General features: G+C 38.3%; 1 protein-coding gene across 1 annotated transcript in view; it reads left to right on the plus strand.

Annotated features, from left to right (window-relative positions):
• The first annotated feature begins 254 nt into the window (after window positions 1–254).
• Window positions 255–21492, plus strand: part of LOC119416190 (cyclic nucleotide-gated cation channel beta-3) — a 32407-nt gene continuing 11169 nt past the window's right edge. Inside the window, exons 1-21 of the mRNA XM_037683387.1 lie at window positions 255–344; window positions 1805–1877; window positions 1960–1981; window positions 2065–2104; window positions 2195–2300; window positions 3175–3194; window positions 3278–3389; window positions 4328–4352; window positions 4474–4567; window positions 4707–4810; window positions 5608–5671; window positions 6460–6535; window positions 6627–6651; window positions 12917–13211; window positions 14691–14840; window positions 14931–14984; window positions 17120–17187; window positions 17311–17486; window positions 17869–17899; window positions 20787–20955; window positions 21193–21207. Of these exons, the coding sequence (XP_037539315.1) occupies window positions 1806–1877; window positions 1960–1981; window positions 2065–2104; window positions 2195–2300; window positions 3175–3194; window positions 3278–3389; window positions 4328–4352; window positions 4474–4567; window positions 4707–4810; window positions 5608–5671; window positions 6460–6535; window positions 6627–6651; window positions 12917–13211; window positions 14691–14840; window positions 14931–14984; window positions 17120–17187; window positions 17311–17486; window positions 17869–17899; window positions 20787–20955; window positions 21193–21207 (1718 nt within the window). The 5' untranslated portion in view covers window positions 255–344; window position 1805. The remainder of the gene's footprint in view (window positions 345–1804; window positions 1878–1959; window positions 1982–2064; window positions 2105–2194; window positions 2301–3174; window positions 3195–3277; window positions 3390–4327; window positions 4353–4473; window positions 4568–4706; window positions 4811–5607; window positions 5672–6459; window positions 6536–6626; window positions 6652–12916; window positions 13212–14690; window positions 14841–14930; window positions 14985–17119; window positions 17188–17310; window positions 17487–17868; window positions 17900–20786; window positions 20956–21192; window positions 21208–21492) is intronic.

Genomic DNA, 21492 nt, shown 5'->3' on the forward strand with positions numbered 1-21492 from the left:
CAACACTTAAGGGCAAACTTGTTTCTTTACAAAATTATTTAAAAATTACATTAATAACTTGCAAACCCTCCAGTTAGCCTGAAGAGCAGCAGTTTTATAGAGAACTCAGTTTGGAATTTCCAAAGCAAAAAGTGATTTTACATTTCAGAAAAAGAGCAACAACACATTTCTTTCTTGTTAATCTGCGGTCGCTCACAGAGCAGGATTGTGCCGTGACCTTCAGGTAGGTCCTGCAGGATAATCCCGTTAGCTCCAGGCAGACGCTGTGGAAATCTGGGCCGGTCTGTGCCGCACTCTGGATCTTTGAGTCACCGGCATGCAGAACCACCTGTAGATATACGCAGGTAAGAAAAACTAGTTCAGGCACAAACTCATGGAAGACTTGAGGGATGGAAATTAAAAGCTGCTCATCTGAAATTAGAGAGCGTTTGATTCAGAGTTGAAGGTAAAACTGCTGCAGAATTAGAGAGTGTGTAAAAAAATGCAGAACTTGATGGATGGAATAATTAGCTTTTTGTGGTGAGAGTGTGAACTGTTCAGACTATTTAATGACAGAAGACTTAAAAACTGCACAAACAAGAAGTCAAAAGAAAAATGTGTATTGTTTTTCCTCTTGTGTTGCATTTATAGAGTTTATATAATCCTTTAGGTTGAGAACATATGTTTTCTGACTTTCAGCAGTGAGATGTTTGGTAGATTTTCTGTATGATTTAATCCAATACTGTATTTGAGATTAGGCTCCTCTGATAGAGACAGAATATCAGGAATTACCAAGAGTTGTCTGTTTGCCTGCCTGCCTGCCTGCCTGCCTGTCTGTCTGTCTCTACCTGCCTGTCTGTCTGCCTGTCTGTCTGCTTGTCTGCCTGTCTCTGCCTGCCTGCCTGCCTGCCTGTCTGTCTGTCTTGACTCAATATTCAGGGCTGGTCAAGGTGTCCTTGTTCTGTCCGTCTGTCTGTTTGTCTGCCTGTCTGTCTGTCTGTCTGTACCTTTGCCTTTCTGTCTGTCTGTGCCTTTCTGTCTGTACCTCTGTCTGTCTGTTTGTCTATATTTCTGTCTGTCTGTACCTCTGTCTGTCTGTATTTCTGTCTGTCTGTACCTCTGTCTATCTGTATCTCTGTCTGTCTGTATCTCTGTCTGTCTGTCTGCCTATCTGTCTGTACCTCTGTCTGTCTGTTTGCCTGTCTGTCTGTACCTTTGCCTTTCTGTCTGTCTGTGCCTTTCTGTCTGTACCTCTGTCTGTCTGTTTGTCTATATCTCTGCCTGTCTGTATCTCTGTCTGTCTGTCTGTGCCCATCTGTCTGTACCTCTGTCTGTTTGTACATCTGTCTGTCTGTCTGTATCTCTGTCTGCACCTCTGTCTATCTGTATCTCTGTCTGTCTGTCTGCCTGTCTGTCTGTACCTTTGCCTTTCTGTCTGTCTGTCTGCCTACCTGCCTGCCTGTCTGTCTGTCTGTGCCTGTCTGTCTGTCTGTCCATCTGTCTGCCCGTCTGTCTGCCCGTCTGTCTGTCTGATGTTCTTCCACCTGAGCAGAGTGACACCTCAGCCTCCTAATGGAGTCTAACGTTTGCTGCGTTCCCATCACGAGCTATAATGTTTGTTAAAAGAACGTGCATCATTAAATTGTTCAGCTACCATCACACATGAACTCAGCTCAACTTCTGTCAAATTAACAGTTTTATCCATTTTGTGTTTTGGGAGGTCAGCTGGCTCTCCTTTAACGAGAACGTTGTAAACTCCTTATCATCAGCATCATAAACCATTTTTCAGAAAGGTCTTCTTCAGAAGCTGACTCTGTCTTAACAGGATGTTTAACTGGGTGGTGAAAGTGGTTCCTCAACCTGCTGAAACTCCAGGGGCTGCTGAACCAGTCAAGACTGTAAGATATCACTGAAATACACTGTACATGATCATTTTTGTGGGTTTTATTTCATTTTGTTATGTGTTTTTTAATCTCACAGGAGCCTGTAAAGAACAACGAGGGTGAGGATAATGTACAACTTTACTATTTGTTTCTTTTAGATTGAATGATATATTTTAAATCCAAATGCTTTTATTTCTTACAGTGAAGACACAGAAAAAGACAGAAGTAGTTTTGGAGAATGGGTAAACTTATTATTATTATTATTATTATTTTTTGCACAAGCTTCTTAAAATCCACCAGTGTGTATTTAAGGCTGCTCACCTTCTCCACAGTCAGAACAACAGCGGAGTGATCAGCTGGCTGTCCAACGGGTTCGTCAGCACCCTGCCCCAGCCTCCTGGATCTTCTCTACTCAGCAGGACCAATTCAGACTCCAGGGTGAGTCTGGGTGAATCTAAAGTCTGCTTTGTTTCTGAGGGTTTACTTCAACTTGAGCAAAGTTTGGGAAACAAGAAGCCAAACTTTCTGGTCTTGATTCGTTATTTTTCAGGCTTTCCAAAAGCCTTGCAAAGTTTTTCTTTTTGGACTTTATCTGCGTTTTTACCCATTTTCAGTCCAAAACTATAAATTTAGAGGAAAAGGTTTTTATTAGGCTTCCCAGCACTAAGATGTGAACATAAATAGCATATTTAACTCAAAGAATGTGCTGTGTGAACACAAAACAGACACTTAAGACAAGAAGGGAATTTTAATTGGATCTTTAAGCACTTGCTTACTGACAACAGAAACACAGTTTGTTCCTTTTTTTATAAATAAAATCTATTAAAAAAAACACAGAAAACTCTATTTAACAGACATAAACAAGATTATTCTCCATTGAAAGAGGATGCATCATTTAAGTTGTGTTAGATCTTTGTTGAATTTTTTAGTATTTCTTTAAGATGACTTTCAGATACTGCTTATTTGCTGTAAGTGGTATTTTTATGCCTCCTTTTATTTTGTCCTCCATTTGTCCACTTTTCTCTTGATTTTTAACCAAACCCTTCATACTGTCATGGTCAGATATGAGAACTGGACAGAAAATGAGTGAAAAAGCTGCTGAAGTTCAATGAAAAACTCCAGAGAGCCTGGTTAATAAAACCACTTTAAAAGATTACAACAAACTCTGGCTTCTTACAAACGACATATAAAACAATGAGGAGTTGTTTAATACTTTTGCACAGTATTTTAAACATCTGTCAGCAACACTGACAATCCATGATGTCACTTGTCTAATTGTTTCCTCCATTGTTTCTTCTTCTTTGTATGACAGCCAGGGGAGGATGGAGAAAGGTACCACACCTTTATGCTTCCAGTGAATATTTCTGTCAGAATGTGCAGAGCTGAAGTTTTTCTCACAGCTGGTCCTCCCTCAGGTCCGGAGTAATCAACTGGGTCACTCAGGGTCTGACCAAAGTGCTGCCCCAGCCTGACGAGAAGTACCGAGATAATAACGACACCAAAAACACAGCAGAAGAGCACACAGAGGTGGGGGCTCCGAGAACATTAGAAAGCTAACACGTTTATTAAAATTGGTACAAATAATAAACAACCACCGTTCTTTTGAAGGAATGCTTATCGCCCGCCACCTTTAATGCCAGAGTTTAAACTAAGCTCGTGAAAAATAAGGATTTTGCCATTTGTGTCAAAGCGTAAAAACAAATTACCGTATTTTTCGGACTATAGGGCTCCACTTAAAATCCTTGCATTTTCTCAAAAATCGACTGTGAGCCTTATAATTCGGTGCACCTTATAGTCCGAAACATACAGTATGCTCAGAGTGTGTGTTGTAAATGACTCTCAGCTACTACCACAACTAATTTTAGCTCATTATATGTTAAATGGACTGAGTTATTCGCCATTTTTCTGTTGGCTAAGTTGAATTAACTGTGGTGGCCATTATTAGTTGGGTTGACTCCAAAAGTTAATCAGTTGTAGTGTTTCATCCTGTGCACACACACAGACCTGGACAAAAATGTCATAAAAAACATTATTGTTCTGCATTTTGTCGTCAGGTGGTAATGACGCCATGGGTTGTCCAATTATTGTAAGTCGGCCACTAAACAGAGGATTATTTCTGTGACTTGCGTGTTGTTTGACTGCAGCAACCTAACTCGGCCTCGCAGGCTCGTTACACTAATCATGTGCACGGATTAAGGTTAGAAAGCAGTTTAAAGGGGCGCTTTATCCAAGTTAAAGCCCTTTGCTAATTTTACTCCGTTACAAACCAGACTCTGTGATTAAGAACCGTCGTACCTGCAACATTCAGACCACCTGCTTTCACATCAGGATGTTTAAAACTGATGGTGTTTGCATAATTTATCACACATTTAGACAAAATACAGAAAAATAAGCTCTTTTTCAATACAGGAACGTTTATCGTGTCTTTGATTTTATTGTTAACGCTTGTTTTTGTGCCGTTACAGGTATACGAAGTAGCAGCGATGCCAGGTATGTTTCACAAATCATGGTGATATTTGCTGTTTTCACAAAGACTGATGATAAGTAACTGTTAATATAATCTTAACAGAATGCACCTCATGGTTAATCACTTGTTGGGTTGTGTGTTCAGAATATGACCCTCTTCCACACATCCCCGTGGTGGAGGTGGTTTCAGAAGACGAGGGGTTAGAAGAGGAGAGCTTGACCTCTCAGTTTACACCCAGGTGAGGGTAAACACCTCCACAGCTCCTCGCCCTGATGCTTTATTTGCATGCACAGTGGGACAGTTAGTTTAGAGCCTGACCGCGCTCATTGACTCGTTTACTCCACCTAATCTTTGACCTTTCTCCTCCTTTCCTGCAGGATGAAGAACTGGATCAAGCAGATAATCCCTCAGCCAGTGTTGCCCCCTGGTGCCGTACCCACAGAACCGGCACCCAAATCCTCCCGTTCTTCCATCGACAAAAGTAAATCAGGTTTCAAATAGAATAGAATAGAAACAGCCTTTATTGTCCCACCAGTGGGAAATTCAAGTGTAACAGCAGCAACAGATACAAAGATGCACACAAAAGTTCCTAAATGTTAAAAACAATATATGAAGAAATAAGATAAACAATATCAATAAAATTGTTCAGTATGTGTTGGAACATTGACAAGGACAGACTATTTACAATACAGTATTAGTATATGTATTTATATATATATATATATATATATATATATATATATTTTTTTTTAATGAACTCATTGGTGGACCGGACTGAAGTCACCTGCAAGCCGGAAGTGGCCCGTGGGCCACCAGTTGAATAGTCCTGGTTTAGCTCATTTGGGAGATGGGAGCTACAACTTTTGTTTTTGTAACTTTGTAACTTTGATACTTTTTAAAATTTAACTTTATTTTAAAATATTTTCACGATAGAAACACACTGGAATCTCTTCATTTCCTTCTCATATTGTTCTCTTGGAAACCTGCACTGTGTTTATCTGGTGTTATCTTTAGTTACTCTTGTGCTACTCCAGCTTTTAGCATGCTTTTTAATAATTTTGACTACCTTATTGTAACTTTTAGTTACATTTTTATTAACTTTTAGCAAGCTTTTTGCTACTTTTAGCCTTCAGCTAGTGCTTTGTTAATTCTAGCCAGTGGTCTGCTTGTTCTAGCTTTAACAAATCAGCTTTAGCTTCTTTCATTAAAGTCATTCAGTGCTCCTATTGCATTTTTTTTTAACTTTTTTTGAGAACAAGTGTGTTATTGTCTCTTCAGTTCTGTCTCCACCACCTGAGTCTCTCAGTGGAATCTCTCTGGATACTGACGGCAAAGCCTCTGGGTACGTTTAGATCCACGCTCATGAGTCAGAACACTGATTGTGACACAAGAAGTTGGATTTTAATCAAATTTGGAGAAAGAATCAACCTAGATCTTCAGGAATACCTCTCTCCTTTCATCAGGATCAAACCTGCATCTCTGACTCTATTTTCATAAATCAAATCAAAATGCTGAAACAGTTCTCACCCTTGTGAGATTAAAAGTTTTTTTTCAGGCATTTTTTCATGCATGTCAGCTGTTTTCTCAGCAATAAGGAACAATGTTACACTTTTTTCACTTATGTTTGGATTTCTAAACAAATGAAAAAGAACTGCAGGTCACTGATTCAACTGTTTTGCAGACAGATAAGCATAAATAGACAAAGCAGCCTGTAAAAAAGCAATAAGTATAACTGAATTTTTTTGTTAGTTGTGCATGATGGTTGAGTTAAAGGGTACCACTACACAATAAGAGCCCCTTTTACAAAAGATTTATTAACACTTAATACAGAAGTTATTTATAAGCTTGTGAACATTTCATGAAGCATCAACATTCATTTATAAAGCAGTTGCAAAACACAGTTCATACAATGACGCTGGGTCACTATTTGTTTAGATAAAGTGCCGTACTTTTGTTCTTCATCATTTATATTTTAATAGAGTTTGGTAAATTTCACTAAAGATTTCCACTTCTTGATCACTTGAGATATTAAAACTTAGTACATTCTTGCTTTGCTAAGTCTCCACCATGAAAATGAAAGATAACTGCGCTTAATGTGTCCACCCATGCATGTTGACCTCCTCTCCACAGAGTGGTGGACTGGTTTGTGTCAGGACTGGGTTTGAAGATGCCTCAACTTGTTGTTCCACCTAAAGATGATGCTGAGGTAACTCTTACTGTCCCACATCATGTTACTATGATTTTTATATTTTACAAGTGCTGACATATATTGCATTTCTCTTCAAATTGTACTTTAGACTGCAACCGAAGTCCTGCAGAAAGGTGAGTTTGAACTTCCTGAAACAACAACAACAAAGTAAGAAACGAAAAAACAATTTGAACTGCAGTTTCTTGCCACAATTCACGGTTCCAGCAACAAATATTTATTAAAGACTAAACAAGAACGCACATGCCCGCTGCCATTCATGCCTGAATTTTAGACTAAGATTATTTTACATTATGCAGCCATTATAAAGTTATATATGATCTTATGCAATATTATGAGATGTCATGCTCAGAGTATGTGCTGTAAATGACCCTCAGCTACTACCACGCTAAAAATGAACTCATTGTCTGCAAATTTGACTAAGTTTGAGCCTTTTTTCCCGGTTAGCTAAGTTGATTAGCTGTGGTGGCCATTTTAAATTAGATTTACTCTAAACACTAATCAGCTGTAAATGTGCAGCCAATGAGTATTTCCTGAAAGTTTCACTAAAATCTGTTTGGTGGTTCACAACATATTTAGTTAACAGACAAACAGGGTTGACTTCAACATTTGTTGCTAAAGTTTTAAATGAAATTCTTGCACAAAAAGTAGCACTTGTAGTTGATGTTGTGAATGCCTCTCAGCTATACAACCAAACTAAATTTAGGTGCAAAATCTGTAAAATCAATTAAATTATAGTCATTTATGCATTCTTGGAGGTCAAACAGTTGTGGAGGCCATCTTGAATTAAATAGACTCCAAAAGTTAAATAGTTGTATATGTACATCTAATGATTGAATCCTGAAAATGTCATTAAAATCCAATACTTGATTTATTGGATATTTTACTAACAGACAGAGAACATTGACTCCAAATAATCAATGACAAAAATCCTGCACAATTTATATGCGCTTGTTGGGTATCAGTCTCAGCTACTACCACACCAAAATTTTGCACAATATTTATAACACAGACTGAGTTACATGTATTTTACTGTGTTCTGAGGTCCGTTGGCTGTGACGGCCATCTTAAATCGAGTTGACCAGAAATATTCAGTTGTAGATACATCTATTGATTACTTTGCGAGTGTTTCAAATGAGCACAAACACCTGTAAAATTAAATGGAACTCCAGTTAGAGGTGGGCTGTTTGTAAAATATTGCACTTTTGTTTTGCGCCATCTTGTTTTTCCCCCTCATAGTTTTTGGAGAGCCTTTTTGGTCGGACGGCCGGAGCCTAACTCAGTCCCTCTTCTCCTTCTGTTTCAGGGGGGAAGGTGCTGCGAGCCCCTTGAACAGCAGGAGGAGACGGCTGGGGGACGCTCCGGTTCCTACAGATAGATACCAATAAAACGTTACAGTGTGGGGAGAACTATAACGATCAGCTCACAGGTTTCAGGCAGCTGTTGCTCTAATGATCTCAGGACAGTTTTATAAGAAGTATTTCTGACTAAATAATGGATCTAGACTATGCACTGTGTTATTTTTTTTTTTTAGCATAATAATGCTTATTTTTGTTTGTAACTCTAATTTGCACATTTTATGATTAACAGAAATGTTTGGTCATTGCTGTAGGTGTCAGACTGCATAAAGGATGCTTGTGCTTTAATTTATTATAAGGTCCACTATATATTCATGTTAGCAGAAAACAAGCAGTGAACTAACGACAACAAAAATGATTGTAAATTGTTCACAAAGTCAAATGTAGATTCCCGAAAAAAAAAGAAGAAATCTTTCTCAACACACCGTACATAGTTTTTTGAAAAATGGGTAAAGGGGATGGTCCGGTCATTTTTGAAGTGATGTTTGGTCTGATAGTTATAAATAGTTAAAACCTTATCAGCCATGATGTCAGTCATAAAGCATGGAGTATGAAGAAAGAGACAAAAGTCCATGTTACTATGGAAATGCATGTGTGCTGAGCAAAGATAAACTTTGTGTATATTCACAAAGTAACACTGACATTGTTAGGTTGAAAAAACAGTGATGACCTAAACAAACTGCATTAAGCAAAGTCATAAAGCTTTAATATTAGCTAAAGGATCATATTAAATAAGCTAAATATAAGCTTCTTTCACACTAGTGTCATTTTTGAAAAAGAGTTGTTTTATAAGCCTGAAAAACAGCAAAATACTGACACTCATTCAGGAGCGACACCAAGGGGGGCCCAGTGGGGGCAATCCCCCCCCCCCCCCCCCAATAAACAAGTGCCCTCCCCCAACTGGCCCCACTTGGCCTGACAGTTATATCCTTTTGAGGCCCAAGCTTTTGCTTAGATTACACTTTTTATTTCCCCTAGCCATTTAGGATTAGCATAACCTCATAGCATCAACGTAAAAAAAACAACAACATTGTTTTTGGTCATTCAGGAGTTAAAAATGTACATCCATCCATCCTTCCATTTTCTTCCACTTATCCGGGGTCAGGTCGCGGGGGTAGCAGCCTAAATAGGGAGGCCCAGACTTCCCTCTCCCCAGCCACTTGGGCCAGCTCCTCCGGTGGAATCCCGAGGCGTTCCCAGGCCAGCCGAGAAACATAGTCCCTCCAGCGTGTCCTGGGTCTTCCTCTGGGCCTCCTCCCAGTGGGACGTGTCCGGAACACCTCACCAGGGAGGCGTCCAGGAGGCATCCTAAACAGATGCCCGAGCCACCTCAACTGGCTCCTCTCAACGTGGAGAAGCAGCGGCTCTACTCTGAGTCTCTCCCGGATGATCGAGTTTCTCACCCTGTCTCTAAGGGAGAGCCCAGACACCCTGCGGAGAAAACTCATTTCGGCCACTTGTATCCGTGATCTCGTTCTTTCGGTCACAACCCAAAGCTCATGACCATAGATGAGGGTGGGAACGTAGATCGATCGGTAAATTGCAAACTTTGCCTTTGGTCTCAGCTCTCTCTTCACCACGACAGACCTGTACAGCGCCCGCTTCACTGCAGACGCTGCACCTATCTGCCTATCGATCTCACGTTCCATTTTTCCCTCATTCATGAACAAGAAAATGTACATATACATTTTATACAAAAAATATAAACAAAACTTAAAATTTAGTCCCCCTGAAGAAGTACAGTCGCTCTAAAACCAATGTCTTCAGCATTATGATGCAGAGTCTGAGGAGGATTTATGCTTTTTTTATTGATTTTTTATTTACAAGCTTCAATAAGTTGAAAAAGGACAATGGTTTTTCTCATTAAATAATACCAACTGTAAATTAAAAATTAAAAATAAATAAATAAACTAAAGTAAACTTTTGAATACCAGAAGGGGACTCATTAGCTCCAGTATTGTTGCATTTGTCAAATAACCTGTATATACTGTTTGACAACAACATAAGTTTTAGTGCCACCTCAGGATTTTCTGTGACCCCACATGACCACCCCATGAAAACCTTTCTGGAGGCACCTGTCTCTCATTTGACTCGCTATTAGCATAACCTGGATGAAGACTTTTGCCTCTTTCTTCACGCTCCTTGCTCTACGACTGATGCCACGGCTGATAAAGAGCTGATCACTGATAACTATTAGACCGAACATCACTTCAAAATGACTGAATTATCCCTTTAAGTGGCAGCTAATTTATTCTCATGTTGTATGAGATCAGAGTATAATGTTTTGTCTGAATTTATACCTGATTTGTTGTAGAGGAAATATTTTATTAAAGTTTGATCTCTAAGTTTAAATATTTTTTTTGTCCTTGAAGAAAGATATGTTCACCTTAGGGACTTAATAAATGTGCAACAATGATTCTTTAAAGCCATTTTTGGGGAATATTTTAAACCTTTATTTGACAGTTGGTCACAATTAATTAAGCAGGAAATGGTCAACCGGTTCAGTTCAGGGTCCAGTGAATCATTTCCCAGTGAAAACCTTCCCACAGCTTCAAATGAAGCTGAATAAAACAAACGTAAGAAAAGTCGATGCAGTGACATCGGCGCACCAGATCTGCTTCATCGACTTGAACTGTGAACTGTGGTCTGAAGTTGTGGTGCGCTTTGGTTCCTCAGTTTGAAAAGCCCAGGAAAGATTTAGTCATCCAGAGCATCTAGTAAACACATGAACACTTTAAAGTAAGTGAAAAGTAAAAAAAAAAAGTCCATTGTATGAACTTGTTTACATTGTGTGTGTGAATGATCTGCACTTGCACAATTTTCAAGCAGAGGAGAATCCTGATGCGTTCACTGGCTCTGTGCACATCTAAACAACTTTAAACTATGTCATCAATGTTGAACTTAATCACTTTTAAACTGCATGTATATGCAAAAAAATAAAATAATAAAGATGTCATCTGAGGTTGTGCACTTTGGTCTCTTTGGACCGCACAGCAATCTGCTCTGACTGCAGATCATAGACATGTTGCACTAATAGACCATATTGTTGTCACATTTTCTCAGTGTTGGGAAATGATGCCAGCAGGAACTGTTTTACGAAAGCTGCCATGTTGCTTTCTTGAAACCAGTTTGAGGGCTCGCAATGTAGGGCTTTAAATACCACCTACTTCCCAAGACACAACCATCACAAGATCTTTCATTTAAGTATGAAATAAATAATTACAGCTAAATGTGTTAATAAATAAAAAAAAAAAAAACAATTTTAACATACAGCTACAAGGTCAGAGCTTCATTAACCAACAAGAGTAAAGGCCTGAGCAAAGCTGCCTTGGTGAATTATTATTATTTATTTTAACAAGCGTTGTGTGGAGGAGAGGGAGCTGAGCTCCAATGTGAAGCTATTTGTTTACCAGTCAGAGTACGGTCCTATCATCACCTATGGTCAAGTTCTTTGGGTTGTGACAGGAAGAAAGAGACCTCAGATACAGAGATTAATTTCTCTGCAGGGTAGCTGGACTCTCCCTGACAAAGCCAGTTGAGGTGATTGGAGTGTCTGGTAAAGATGCTCCCTGGATGCCTCCCTATATGAGGTGGTCTGGACATGTCCAATTGGGAGGTCACCATGATGAAGACCCAGGAGACGCTAGAGAGACTATGTCTCTTGTTTGTACACCTTGAAATCCTTCTAGAAGAGCTGGAAGAGGCGACAGTGGAAAGAGATGTCAGGGCCTCCTCCCTGCTTAAGCTGCTGCCCCAGCGACCCGACTTCGGAACAAGCAGAAGCTAATGGCTGGATGGATGGATAGATGGATGGATGGATGGATGGATGGATGGATGGATGGATGACATACTTTACCTACTCTAACCTTGATAACTGAATCCTCTGCTCAGTCATGGTTCTTTACACAAAGACAAAAGACTCCTCACCAGAACTAAAAGACCTAAAAGCACAAAATGACTGTTTGCACTAACGACAGTAGGACAGTGCAACACACACAAACACTTCACAGCTTGTTTACCCACCACAAAAGATGCAATAACACAAAATAATGATCATTTGCTTCAATACTTGACAAAGCACACTAATAAGATTTTGTGAAACTCCCTTTAAAAAGCTTAAGAAACAGAGAACAACTTTTTAGGATAGTAATGGTGCAGAGATTAGAGAAGGCGAGCCTGTGATTGGGAGGTCACTGGTTTGAATCCCCTGACCATTACATCAAAATATGGGTGGCCCTTGAGCAAGCCCCCCCACCCCCACCCTGGAGAGATATTGCCCTTACATCCAAGTACACATGACCCTCCAGCTCAAACACAGAGTGTCATCCTTTCAGCATGAGCAACATGTCTCTGACATGGACACACAGAAACCAGTATTTATACATTCCAAGCTGAACCAAGCTGAAGAGGGATTTCCAGACGGCAGACACTCTTATCATTGTTTTGGCGTGTCTATCTGAAAAGAACGCCTTTGTTTAATTAGTTGAAATGTGAAGAAAATTTAACAGACAAAGAATAATTTGACTTGGTGATGTTTTTCTTGCATACACCTGTAGACTTACACAGTTTAACATAGTAGAAAAACATTCTGGCAACAAGAGAAAGAAGAAAACACAAATAATACATTACTTTTTTATCAGTTACAGTTTAAAAAATAAATTCCTTAATAGAATATTACTACTTGCCTAATATTTGTGCTTTCTTACTTCAATTTATTTTCCATTTGTTGCTGTAAATATGTGCCGATGTGCTAATTTGACAACAAATTTAAGAATGAACATAAAACATAAATATAAATACATAAACTACCTTATAGATCCATGAATCCACCATTCAGTCATGTCAGTTTAACCCTCCTGCTGCCCTCGGGTCAAAAGGACATGCATGGCCTGGGGTCTCATAGGTCGTTTCTACCCAAAGGCAACAAGGGTTTCAAAATGAAAAAAATCTCAAATTCCCCATTATGTTTGCAGTGTTCCCTTAATTTATTTCCAATAAACTGACCATTATGCTAATTTCTCAGCTTCATCCAAACTCAATCCAGACATGGTGCTGGAGGACGTGGAGTCGGATAATGAGGGCCAGCAGAAATATGAAGACCACATCAAAGTTTCAGCTCCGTCTAAGTCTCTGAGTACACATCCAGTCGCAATGCAGCAACAAGAAGAAACACAGAAAAATATTGAGGCGCAAACATCAGAGAGTGTGACAAAGATATCTCAGGAAGATGCTGAGACCCAGACGGGTCGCTGGACGCCTTTTATCGAAAGCATCAAGAAGGAGGCTGAAGATGTGGCTTTGGCCAATATGGAGGAAAGGTAAGAAAGGTGTAAACAAAACAACAAAGAGCTTAAATGATCACAATTAAATGATAATTATTAAAATGATCTAAATTGAAAATTATGTGTATGCTTTTCCATTTAAAACTTTAAGGGTCTGCACCCTGTGGCTCTAGGGCCACATTCAGATCTTTGACTAAAACTAGCAAAAAATTAACTAATAAAATATATTTGTAGCCATGTTAAAAAAAACTATATAACTTCTCTTGTCCGGTTTTCTGCATTATGAGAGTAAAAATATCTAAGTGAACAAAACTATACCGACAAACAACCTGCTTGTCCTAATAGTTGGTTAGCCAGTTTACTCCTTTGCTGATTTAACTTACTGTGTAGTCTTTCTCTGAAAGCCACTCAGAAATTAAACGTGCTTTTAAAATTTGCAGCATATTGCTGAAAAGAAAAACCAGAAAGATCAATTCTGAAAATATATTTCTTCACTGGGAGTCACTGAAACAAGGCGTTCTAGAAAAAGGCTCTACACCAAACTACTTCCACAAAACTTTGAACTGTTTTAACCATTCATGTCAAAAAGTTCAGCTTGATTTGGATTAGAGTGCTATTGCTTTTGAAATTTGTCACTTTTATACTTGTACCAAAAATGTTAACATTTATTTATAACTTTAGTTGAAACAAGTTCCCCCCCAAAAATACCCTGAGATCTCCTTAATTCCTTCAAAACATATTGCAACTTTTAGCTTTTAGTTACTTTTAGTTTTTAGCCACCAGTTTGATGTTTCTAACTTTTAGCTACTGCTTTGTTACTGTTAGCTTTTAGCTATTGTTTCGCTGCTTATAGCTGTCATTCAGCTTCTTTCAATTTTTAAAAAACTTTTTTTTTTTTTTATCTTTTGTCTTCTGTTCTTCTACAGTTAGCTTTGACAGTTTTGCTGCTTTTAGCTTTTAGCTACAGTTTTTCCTGACTTTAACTTTAGCATTTGTTTGAGCTACAGCTTTGTTTATATTAGCATAGGTTGTATTAGTTTAAGCTACAGTTTTGCTACTTTATTCTTTAACAACCTGTTTTGTTATTTTTATCAGCTGTTTCACTAGATTTAAATTTAGCATCCATTTCCCTAAATTTAGCTACAGCTGATTAAAACTGCTGTTCTGCTATCTTTACCTCTAGCTTCTGTTTAGCTACTTTCAGTCCATTTTTGCTAATTTTAACACACTTTGTTCATTTTAGCTTTAGTGTGTATTTAGATCATTTTTAGCCATTGTTTTGCTTTTAGATGTAGCTTTCTGCTGCTGTTAGCTTTTAGCTAGTATTCTGCTTATTTTAGTCTGTTTTGTTCATTTTAGTCTTGCATGTTTAAGGTTAAAACCCTGGTTAGTCAGCAAGTTTCAATGGTTATTCAGCACTCAGCATTTACATCACTTTTTTGCAGATAATTTAATTTCTTTAGTTTACATTAAATTTTCTGCGCAGTCATATCAGCTTTCCCTGTGTGCCCTCAGGCTTCTTCAGGAGCGGATGGAAATGGCTCGACTGGCTGAAGACGTGGCCCGGCAGACAGCAGAGATGGCTGTTAGACAGATGGCCAATGAGGGGACGTCCATCAAACTCTCACTAGAGAGTCAGGAACTTCTGGAGGAGCCTGAAGAAGAGTAAAACGAGATAATTTCTCCGTGTTCATTTAAACCAACAGTGAGCCTGTCTGCAAAACCTGTGATGCTGAATGCTCACTGTGTCTGCAGGTTACTGGTGACAGAAGAAGAAGAAAACAAAATGGAGGAGAGGAATGTCAAAGAGTAAGCATCTAATTAGGAGTTTCCTCACCACTGTGTTTTGTGTTTTATTCTGATCAGTTATCAGAGGTAATTACAGTAAGCTGCAGGCATTGGCTGGATTATACTTTAAGGCAGAGGGAAAATGAAACAAAGCACAAACACATTAGATACTTTGAGAAACTTGCACATTGTTTTAGCAGATGAAGATTATTTTCACCAATAAAACACTTCATTACACCCAGTGTATAGCTGCATATAGAAAAATAAATAAATAGTGTAAAAAGCATACCAGTAGTCTTTCTTCTCTAAGTAAATTTAAATGTTAACTGTTGACAACTATACAAAAAATTAAAGAAACATACAACACTATAATTAGGGAAGTATAAAATGTAAATGGTGCACTCAGTGTCATCAGTGAGAGCACACAAAAACAACTGTTTGAGCAGTCAGAAAAGCTCTTAGTCAACCAAACCACGAACCACGCCTGAAAAGATGGTCTCATTAATTCAAACAATTTAATCAATAATAAAAACAAATATTAAAGTAGGGTGTTTGAGTTTTTTATTTATTATAAATTAGACTTTTTATTTGAATTTATTTATTAAGGATGTACATGTACTGTAAGTCATAGTTTATATATATACTTGTATTTATTTTAATGCTAATCTTAGGTAACTAAATGAACTAACTTGAAGTGTTTGTATGCAATTTTGTCAGGTGTCTGCCAAAGGAAACCAAATATTTTTGATAAAACTTGTGCAGATGAGTTACGTTAGTATAATTTTTTTTTAAGTATATAAAAAAAGAGATGAAAAAATATGTTTTAGCTCTGCTTTATCAATTAAAAATCCTAAATTGTGTCTAAAATGGCATACATATTAATTAAATCCATGAACAGTTCATCTAAGACATGTTTTTTGGTCAGTGTTTAGGCAGGCTTAAAATCCCCTGAGCTCTGCCTCAGCAGCATCACATCATGGCTTCCTAGCAACCACAGCTTCCCTGACAACAGCCCACCTCTTCGCTCCTCCCCTTCACCCCTCCTCTTGACGGTTACCACGGTAACAGCGCGCGCTCCTGCATCCGTTGACTGGTGTCGTATGTAAACCAACAAAACAGAAACAGGGAAATTTAGCATTTCCCCCGTCGTTTTGATGACATTTATAAAATTACGGTAATTACTTGGACAGATTTATGACCGAGTTCACGTTTCTGCTTTTTCTGTCAACGCTCCCTGATATTTTTAGTGGGATTTTTAATAATTATCGCGTGATTTGACGGAGAAAGTGAGTATTTTATTTTATTGATAACTCGCTCCGATATGTCACGAAACTAACCAGTTAGTTATCTCGTAACTTCGTTAAAGTATTTAGAAGTAAAATGACAAGTAGTTAACGGTATGTGGGAGATATTTATGTCATCAAGTGGTATAATTTTAAGCTAGCAGAGAGAAAAACGCGTTAGAATCTGGGTCGTTTTTAGCTTGTAGCCTACAAGTTCCATCAGGCTATTTTGTTATTCTGTAACTATCAATGTTGAAACGTGTTTTTTTTTTTCTTTTTTCTTTTCATCTAAATTATATTTTTATGTCTGAACATGATCAGACATAAAAATACACATGTTAAAACTAATGCATTAGTTTTAACATATCTTTTTGTTAATATAGGTTGAAACTTACGTTTGAAAAAAATTAAGATATAATCTAAAGCCATACCAAAGATACTTTAAATTACTCAAAATGTATTTACACTCATAGCCACTTTTATGGTTAGGAATCACAGTTTATACACATCATATATATATGATGTATATATAACTCAATAAGTAGTCTTTAATTTATATCAAATTTACAGCTTTCTTGTCTTTTTTCTTTGTCTCTCCATCATTTTGTTCAACTGCAGATTTTTTTGTTACAATCACAACATCAATCCGAAATTAAATCATATTTCATTACCTTGGTTTGATCCATATTTTCCTTCTTTGTGCCACACCCTCAAACTTTAGTAGTTTTTTTTTCTTTATTGATTTAAGTATCACCACTGTAATGTGTTCTTGTAATTCTGCCAGCCGTCTTAAAAAACCCAAAGTGATTATCTGCTGAATATCAGAGAAACTTTGAATAATTGTTCAACTGTCTGATCTGTTTTGTCCTGCAGAAAGGAAGAAAGTCTATCTCAGGACGAGGAAAAAGTCGAGACTGAGGAGCCAACTATCAAGGAACCAGGTAGAGAACATTTATATAAAATAGAGTTCATGCATCCTCGTTGTGTTCTAATGTTAAATAAATGCTTTATATTTAAATAATCTGCAGTCAGTCTCATGAAATTTACCCTCCAAAAAATTCAAGAGCCAGAGCAGGAAGAAGTGCCAAAAGAGACCTCCCCTCCTCCACCTCAATGTCTTGAACCAGAAAAAGCTTCAGAACCTGAACCCAAGACCCAGGAAGACAGTCCAGAAGCTCAACCAGTGACCCAACAGCCCCAGAAAGCAGACGGCAGCAACACTGAGAAGACTGGTGAAAAAGTAATTTTCAAATGCTTTTTATTTACAGTAATGGATGTGTCACTGTGAGGATGAGGAGCATTACAAAACTAGCCTATTACAAACTTTTATTTTATGTTTTACAGACAAATGTGTTGCCTTTAGGAAATGGTTATATACTATTTGTTTCTATCTGCTGTGTTCACTTTGTCTTTCTTTTTTTTTTTTAAACAAAATCTAAGAAGCAATTTCTTACACTAAGTTGTGCATGTGAAGGAAGTTTTTTTTAAGTAACGTTTTCCTTCTTCAGTTCATTTTGGTTTCTTTAAGTCAAATTTTAGAAAGAAATATGCTTTTTAGGAAACGTTAAAGTTTGCCAAAACTTTTGTCTTCTGTATCTAACTATTCCTGTTTTTTACTGTAGGAAGAAGAGGCTACTGATGACGGCTGCGGTGGTATGTCATTTTTTTACGGATTATTTGCACAACAGTGATAAGGTCTGATATATTCTTCCTGTAAACAACTGTCTCACTAAAGTCTGCACTTGTGTTGAACTCTTCAGTTGTTTATTTGAATGCTGTTCTAGATGGCAGAGAAAGAGATTTATACTGCATTTATTTTATTGCTGCCACACTTTAGGAAATCTGACTGCTGGTGTGATTTTTTTAATTTTATCTTCTTACGTTTATTTGGACAAACTTTGCTATTGTTTTATTGTCAGTTTGATCCATTTCCCGCCTTGCTCTTATTCTTCTTGACTAACTGCCTATCAACCTGTCTTCTCTGTAGCTTCAGTCAGCTGTGATACATTTAAAAAGTGCCTGATGCGCTTTCCTCCCACCTCCGAGTGCTTTGGCAACATCAACGCGTTCTTCAAAGAGAACGGCATCTCTGCTCCCAAAATTCCTAAGCTACCAACCCAGATCTCTGATATTACTAAGCACATACCCTCCCTTCCTCCTGAATTACGTCAAGAGTTCTCGCAAATCAGACTCACTCAGATCCCGAGGAACATCGCTCAAACTGTAACTGAGCTGCTGCCTAAAGGTTCAGAGGGATCAGCAGGTCCCAGTCTGTCAAGTCTTTCTCAGAGCTTTTCCAGTGTCCCTCAGAAACTCTTCCAGTTTCCAAGCCGAACTCAACAGTACTTCCAAAACGTCCGGAACCGCCTCAACAGCCTTATGCCACAAGATGCCTAAAAAACAACAACTACAACAACAAAAACAGATGCAAGACAAGAATGAACAGGATGTAGAACTCTTCCAATTTGTGCGACATCCACCTCTTCCTCCTCCTCATCACCTGCGGTCCCGCTCCCCATCTCCATCCTCACCTAGTGGTAGCACCCTTAATTTGCCCAACGTGCCATCATACCCACGCCTGCCACCCATCGTCAGCCCACCTTCGACACAGCTCAACTCCCTACCCCGGCAGCTGTCTTGTCTCTCTAATCCAGCGTTCTTCATTGAAGATGACTCAGACTGTTCATCAGTAAGACCCGCAGGTGAATCAGCATTAGTGAGAATTAACTGTCCACCATTTTGACATATTAGTGAACTTAGTCGTGATTGGTAGGCTATTGTCTCACTGTACGTGTCATCTAACTTGAACTTGATTATGTCCAGAGATTTTCAGGTAAAACAACAATTTGCAATCAGTAATTTTGTTTTAGATGACACAACAAATTGTGTGTTTAGTTGTGTGAGCAACATGTGAAGATCATCAAGTAGCTCGTTTGTGTTGTGAGTGGAGTTTTGTGCATTTGTGCTGTCTTCAATTTCTCATTTCACAAATTCTAAATAAGTTGGGACGTTGTCTGAAATGCAAATAAAAACAAAATGCAGCGGTTTGCATGTTTCAGAAACCCATTGTTTTGTTTGCATTGGAACAAAGAAAACAACAAATTCTGAAAGTAAGAAATTGTATCTTTAAAAAATTGTCTTTTTGATATTTAAGGCAGCAACACATCTCAAAACAGTTGGGACAGGGGCTATAAAAAACTGTGAAAGTAAATGATGCAAATAAGAAACAGCTATAGGGACATTTAGCAGTGAATTAAGTGAATTCTCAACAGATCTTTAAGAGGACTGTATATAAAAAGAGCCTTTTATAGCGGTTGAATTTCTCAAAAGTAAAGATGTGCAGACGATCACCATTCTGCCAAAACCTGTATCTAAAAAACAGTGGAGCAATGCAAAAATAATGTTCCTCAACAAAATTTGGGAAGACTTTGAATTCCCCATAAACTGCAGTTCAAAATATCTAGAGTTCAAGAATATGTAGAAATCTCTGAGCTCTAAGGCTGAAAGTACTGGATGCCACCCCCCAGGTGGTACTTCATTAAAAACAGGTCTGATTTTGTTCTCAGAAACATTTCCACAAATCATTCACCATGCCTTCCACAAATGCAGCTTAAAGCTCTATCACACAAAGAAAAAGCCATATGTGAACGCCAGCCTGAAACACTGCTGCCCAGCTTGTTATCAGCACACGGTTCAAAAGCTTGCCTCTCTGATGGTATGGGGGTGCATTAGTGCCTCTGGCATTGGAAGCTTACACATCTGAAAAGGCACTATGAATGCAGAAAAGTACAATTAGGTTTTAGAACAACGTATGCTCCCAGCAGCAGAAAATCCAGCAATGAAGACCAAGGCTGTTGAACAGCTAGAATCCTACATCAGACAAGAATGAAACAACCCCCACCCACACACCTCCAGCATCTGGTCTCCTCAGTTCCTCCATGAGTAGAGACTGATGTTGTTAAAAGAAGAAGGGATGCTTAACAGTGATTAACAATCCCGTCCCGACTTTTTCAAGATATGTTGCTGTCATAAAATTCAAATACTTCTTTCTAATGAAAGAGTAAAATTTCTTAGTTTCAACAATTGATACTACGTATATTCCACTGTGAATAAAATGTGGGGTTATGAGTTTTGCAAATTGCTGCATACTGTCTTTACTGCCTCGGTCTTTCTCATAATTTTAACAAGTTTAACAAACTCTGTGCAGTTGCTATTGATAAATGATGTGGGTCACTTTGCCATGATGCCAGATAAGTAAGACTGAAAAGCTTGACTGATGAGTAATCTAGTGTTTAATTATCAGGGCAGACTTATATGTGTCCCAGTTCTCAGATGGATTGTCTTGCATTAGCTCAGTGTAGTTCCTGCTTAATCTGTCTCCTGCCCTGCCTCTGCTTTGGACCTGATGTCACCCTTGCGATGCTTCAAAGAAACATGCATCTTTGCATCACCTCTGTTTTGCCTCAGTTCTAGCATACTACATGTGCCATCACTTGCCCTGTAGTAAACTGAAACAAATGCACTTTGTCACACTCTCCAGAGAGCTCCAGCATCAGCCTTCGCCCAGCTGTAAACATAGAAGATGTCGATCATGAAAAAGGGAGAGCGGGAGGCGAGGAAAAGAGTGACATTTCTCTAAGTCTCACCCCTCAGGACCTCAAACTTACAACCCTCACTGTCCCCGTGACCCCATCAGGCAGCCGTCAGAGGTGAGTAACGGATATTTTAACAACAAATGACTAAAATTAAACATTTTAGTCTTTAAAATAAAGAGCAAAAAGTTGGTTAAAAAAAATTGTGCAGGCAGTTTTAAAAACAGTTTTATGGGAGGCACGATGGGAAAAATGCCCATGCTGTTGAAACTATCTGTCAAATTAAATTAATTTAGAGTAGTTTATGTGGATCGGCACTAAAATAATGATTTTTTCTTTCCACATGCTTTGCAGTAAAGGAGATAAAGAGTAAGAGAACTACATGAGTGGTCTGTGTTTTCCAAGCTTCCATGGGACTGTGTGCTTTTCATTCAACTGCGTCCTGTTCAGTCAAATGACATAGATTTTCATTAACAAGTGTTTATTCACAATACGATTCATAACAGAGAGAAAAAGTAGGATGCCTTTCTTCAAGTGAAGCTTTTTGATCCAATAGGAGAAAAATCTGTCTGAACAAGTTTTATGGGAAATGTTTTGATTTGTTTTAAATAGGGATGCACGATATTATCGGCATGGTATCGGTATCGGCCGATA

This window comes from Nematolebias whitei, chromosome 10 (genome assembly GCF_014905685.2).
Source record: "Nematolebias whitei isolate Nwh7 chromosome 10, NemWhi1, whole genome shotgun sequence".
Classification (NCBI taxonomy): domain Eukaryota; kingdom Metazoa; phylum Chordata; class Actinopteri; order Cyprinodontiformes; family Rivulidae; genus Nematolebias; species Nematolebias whitei.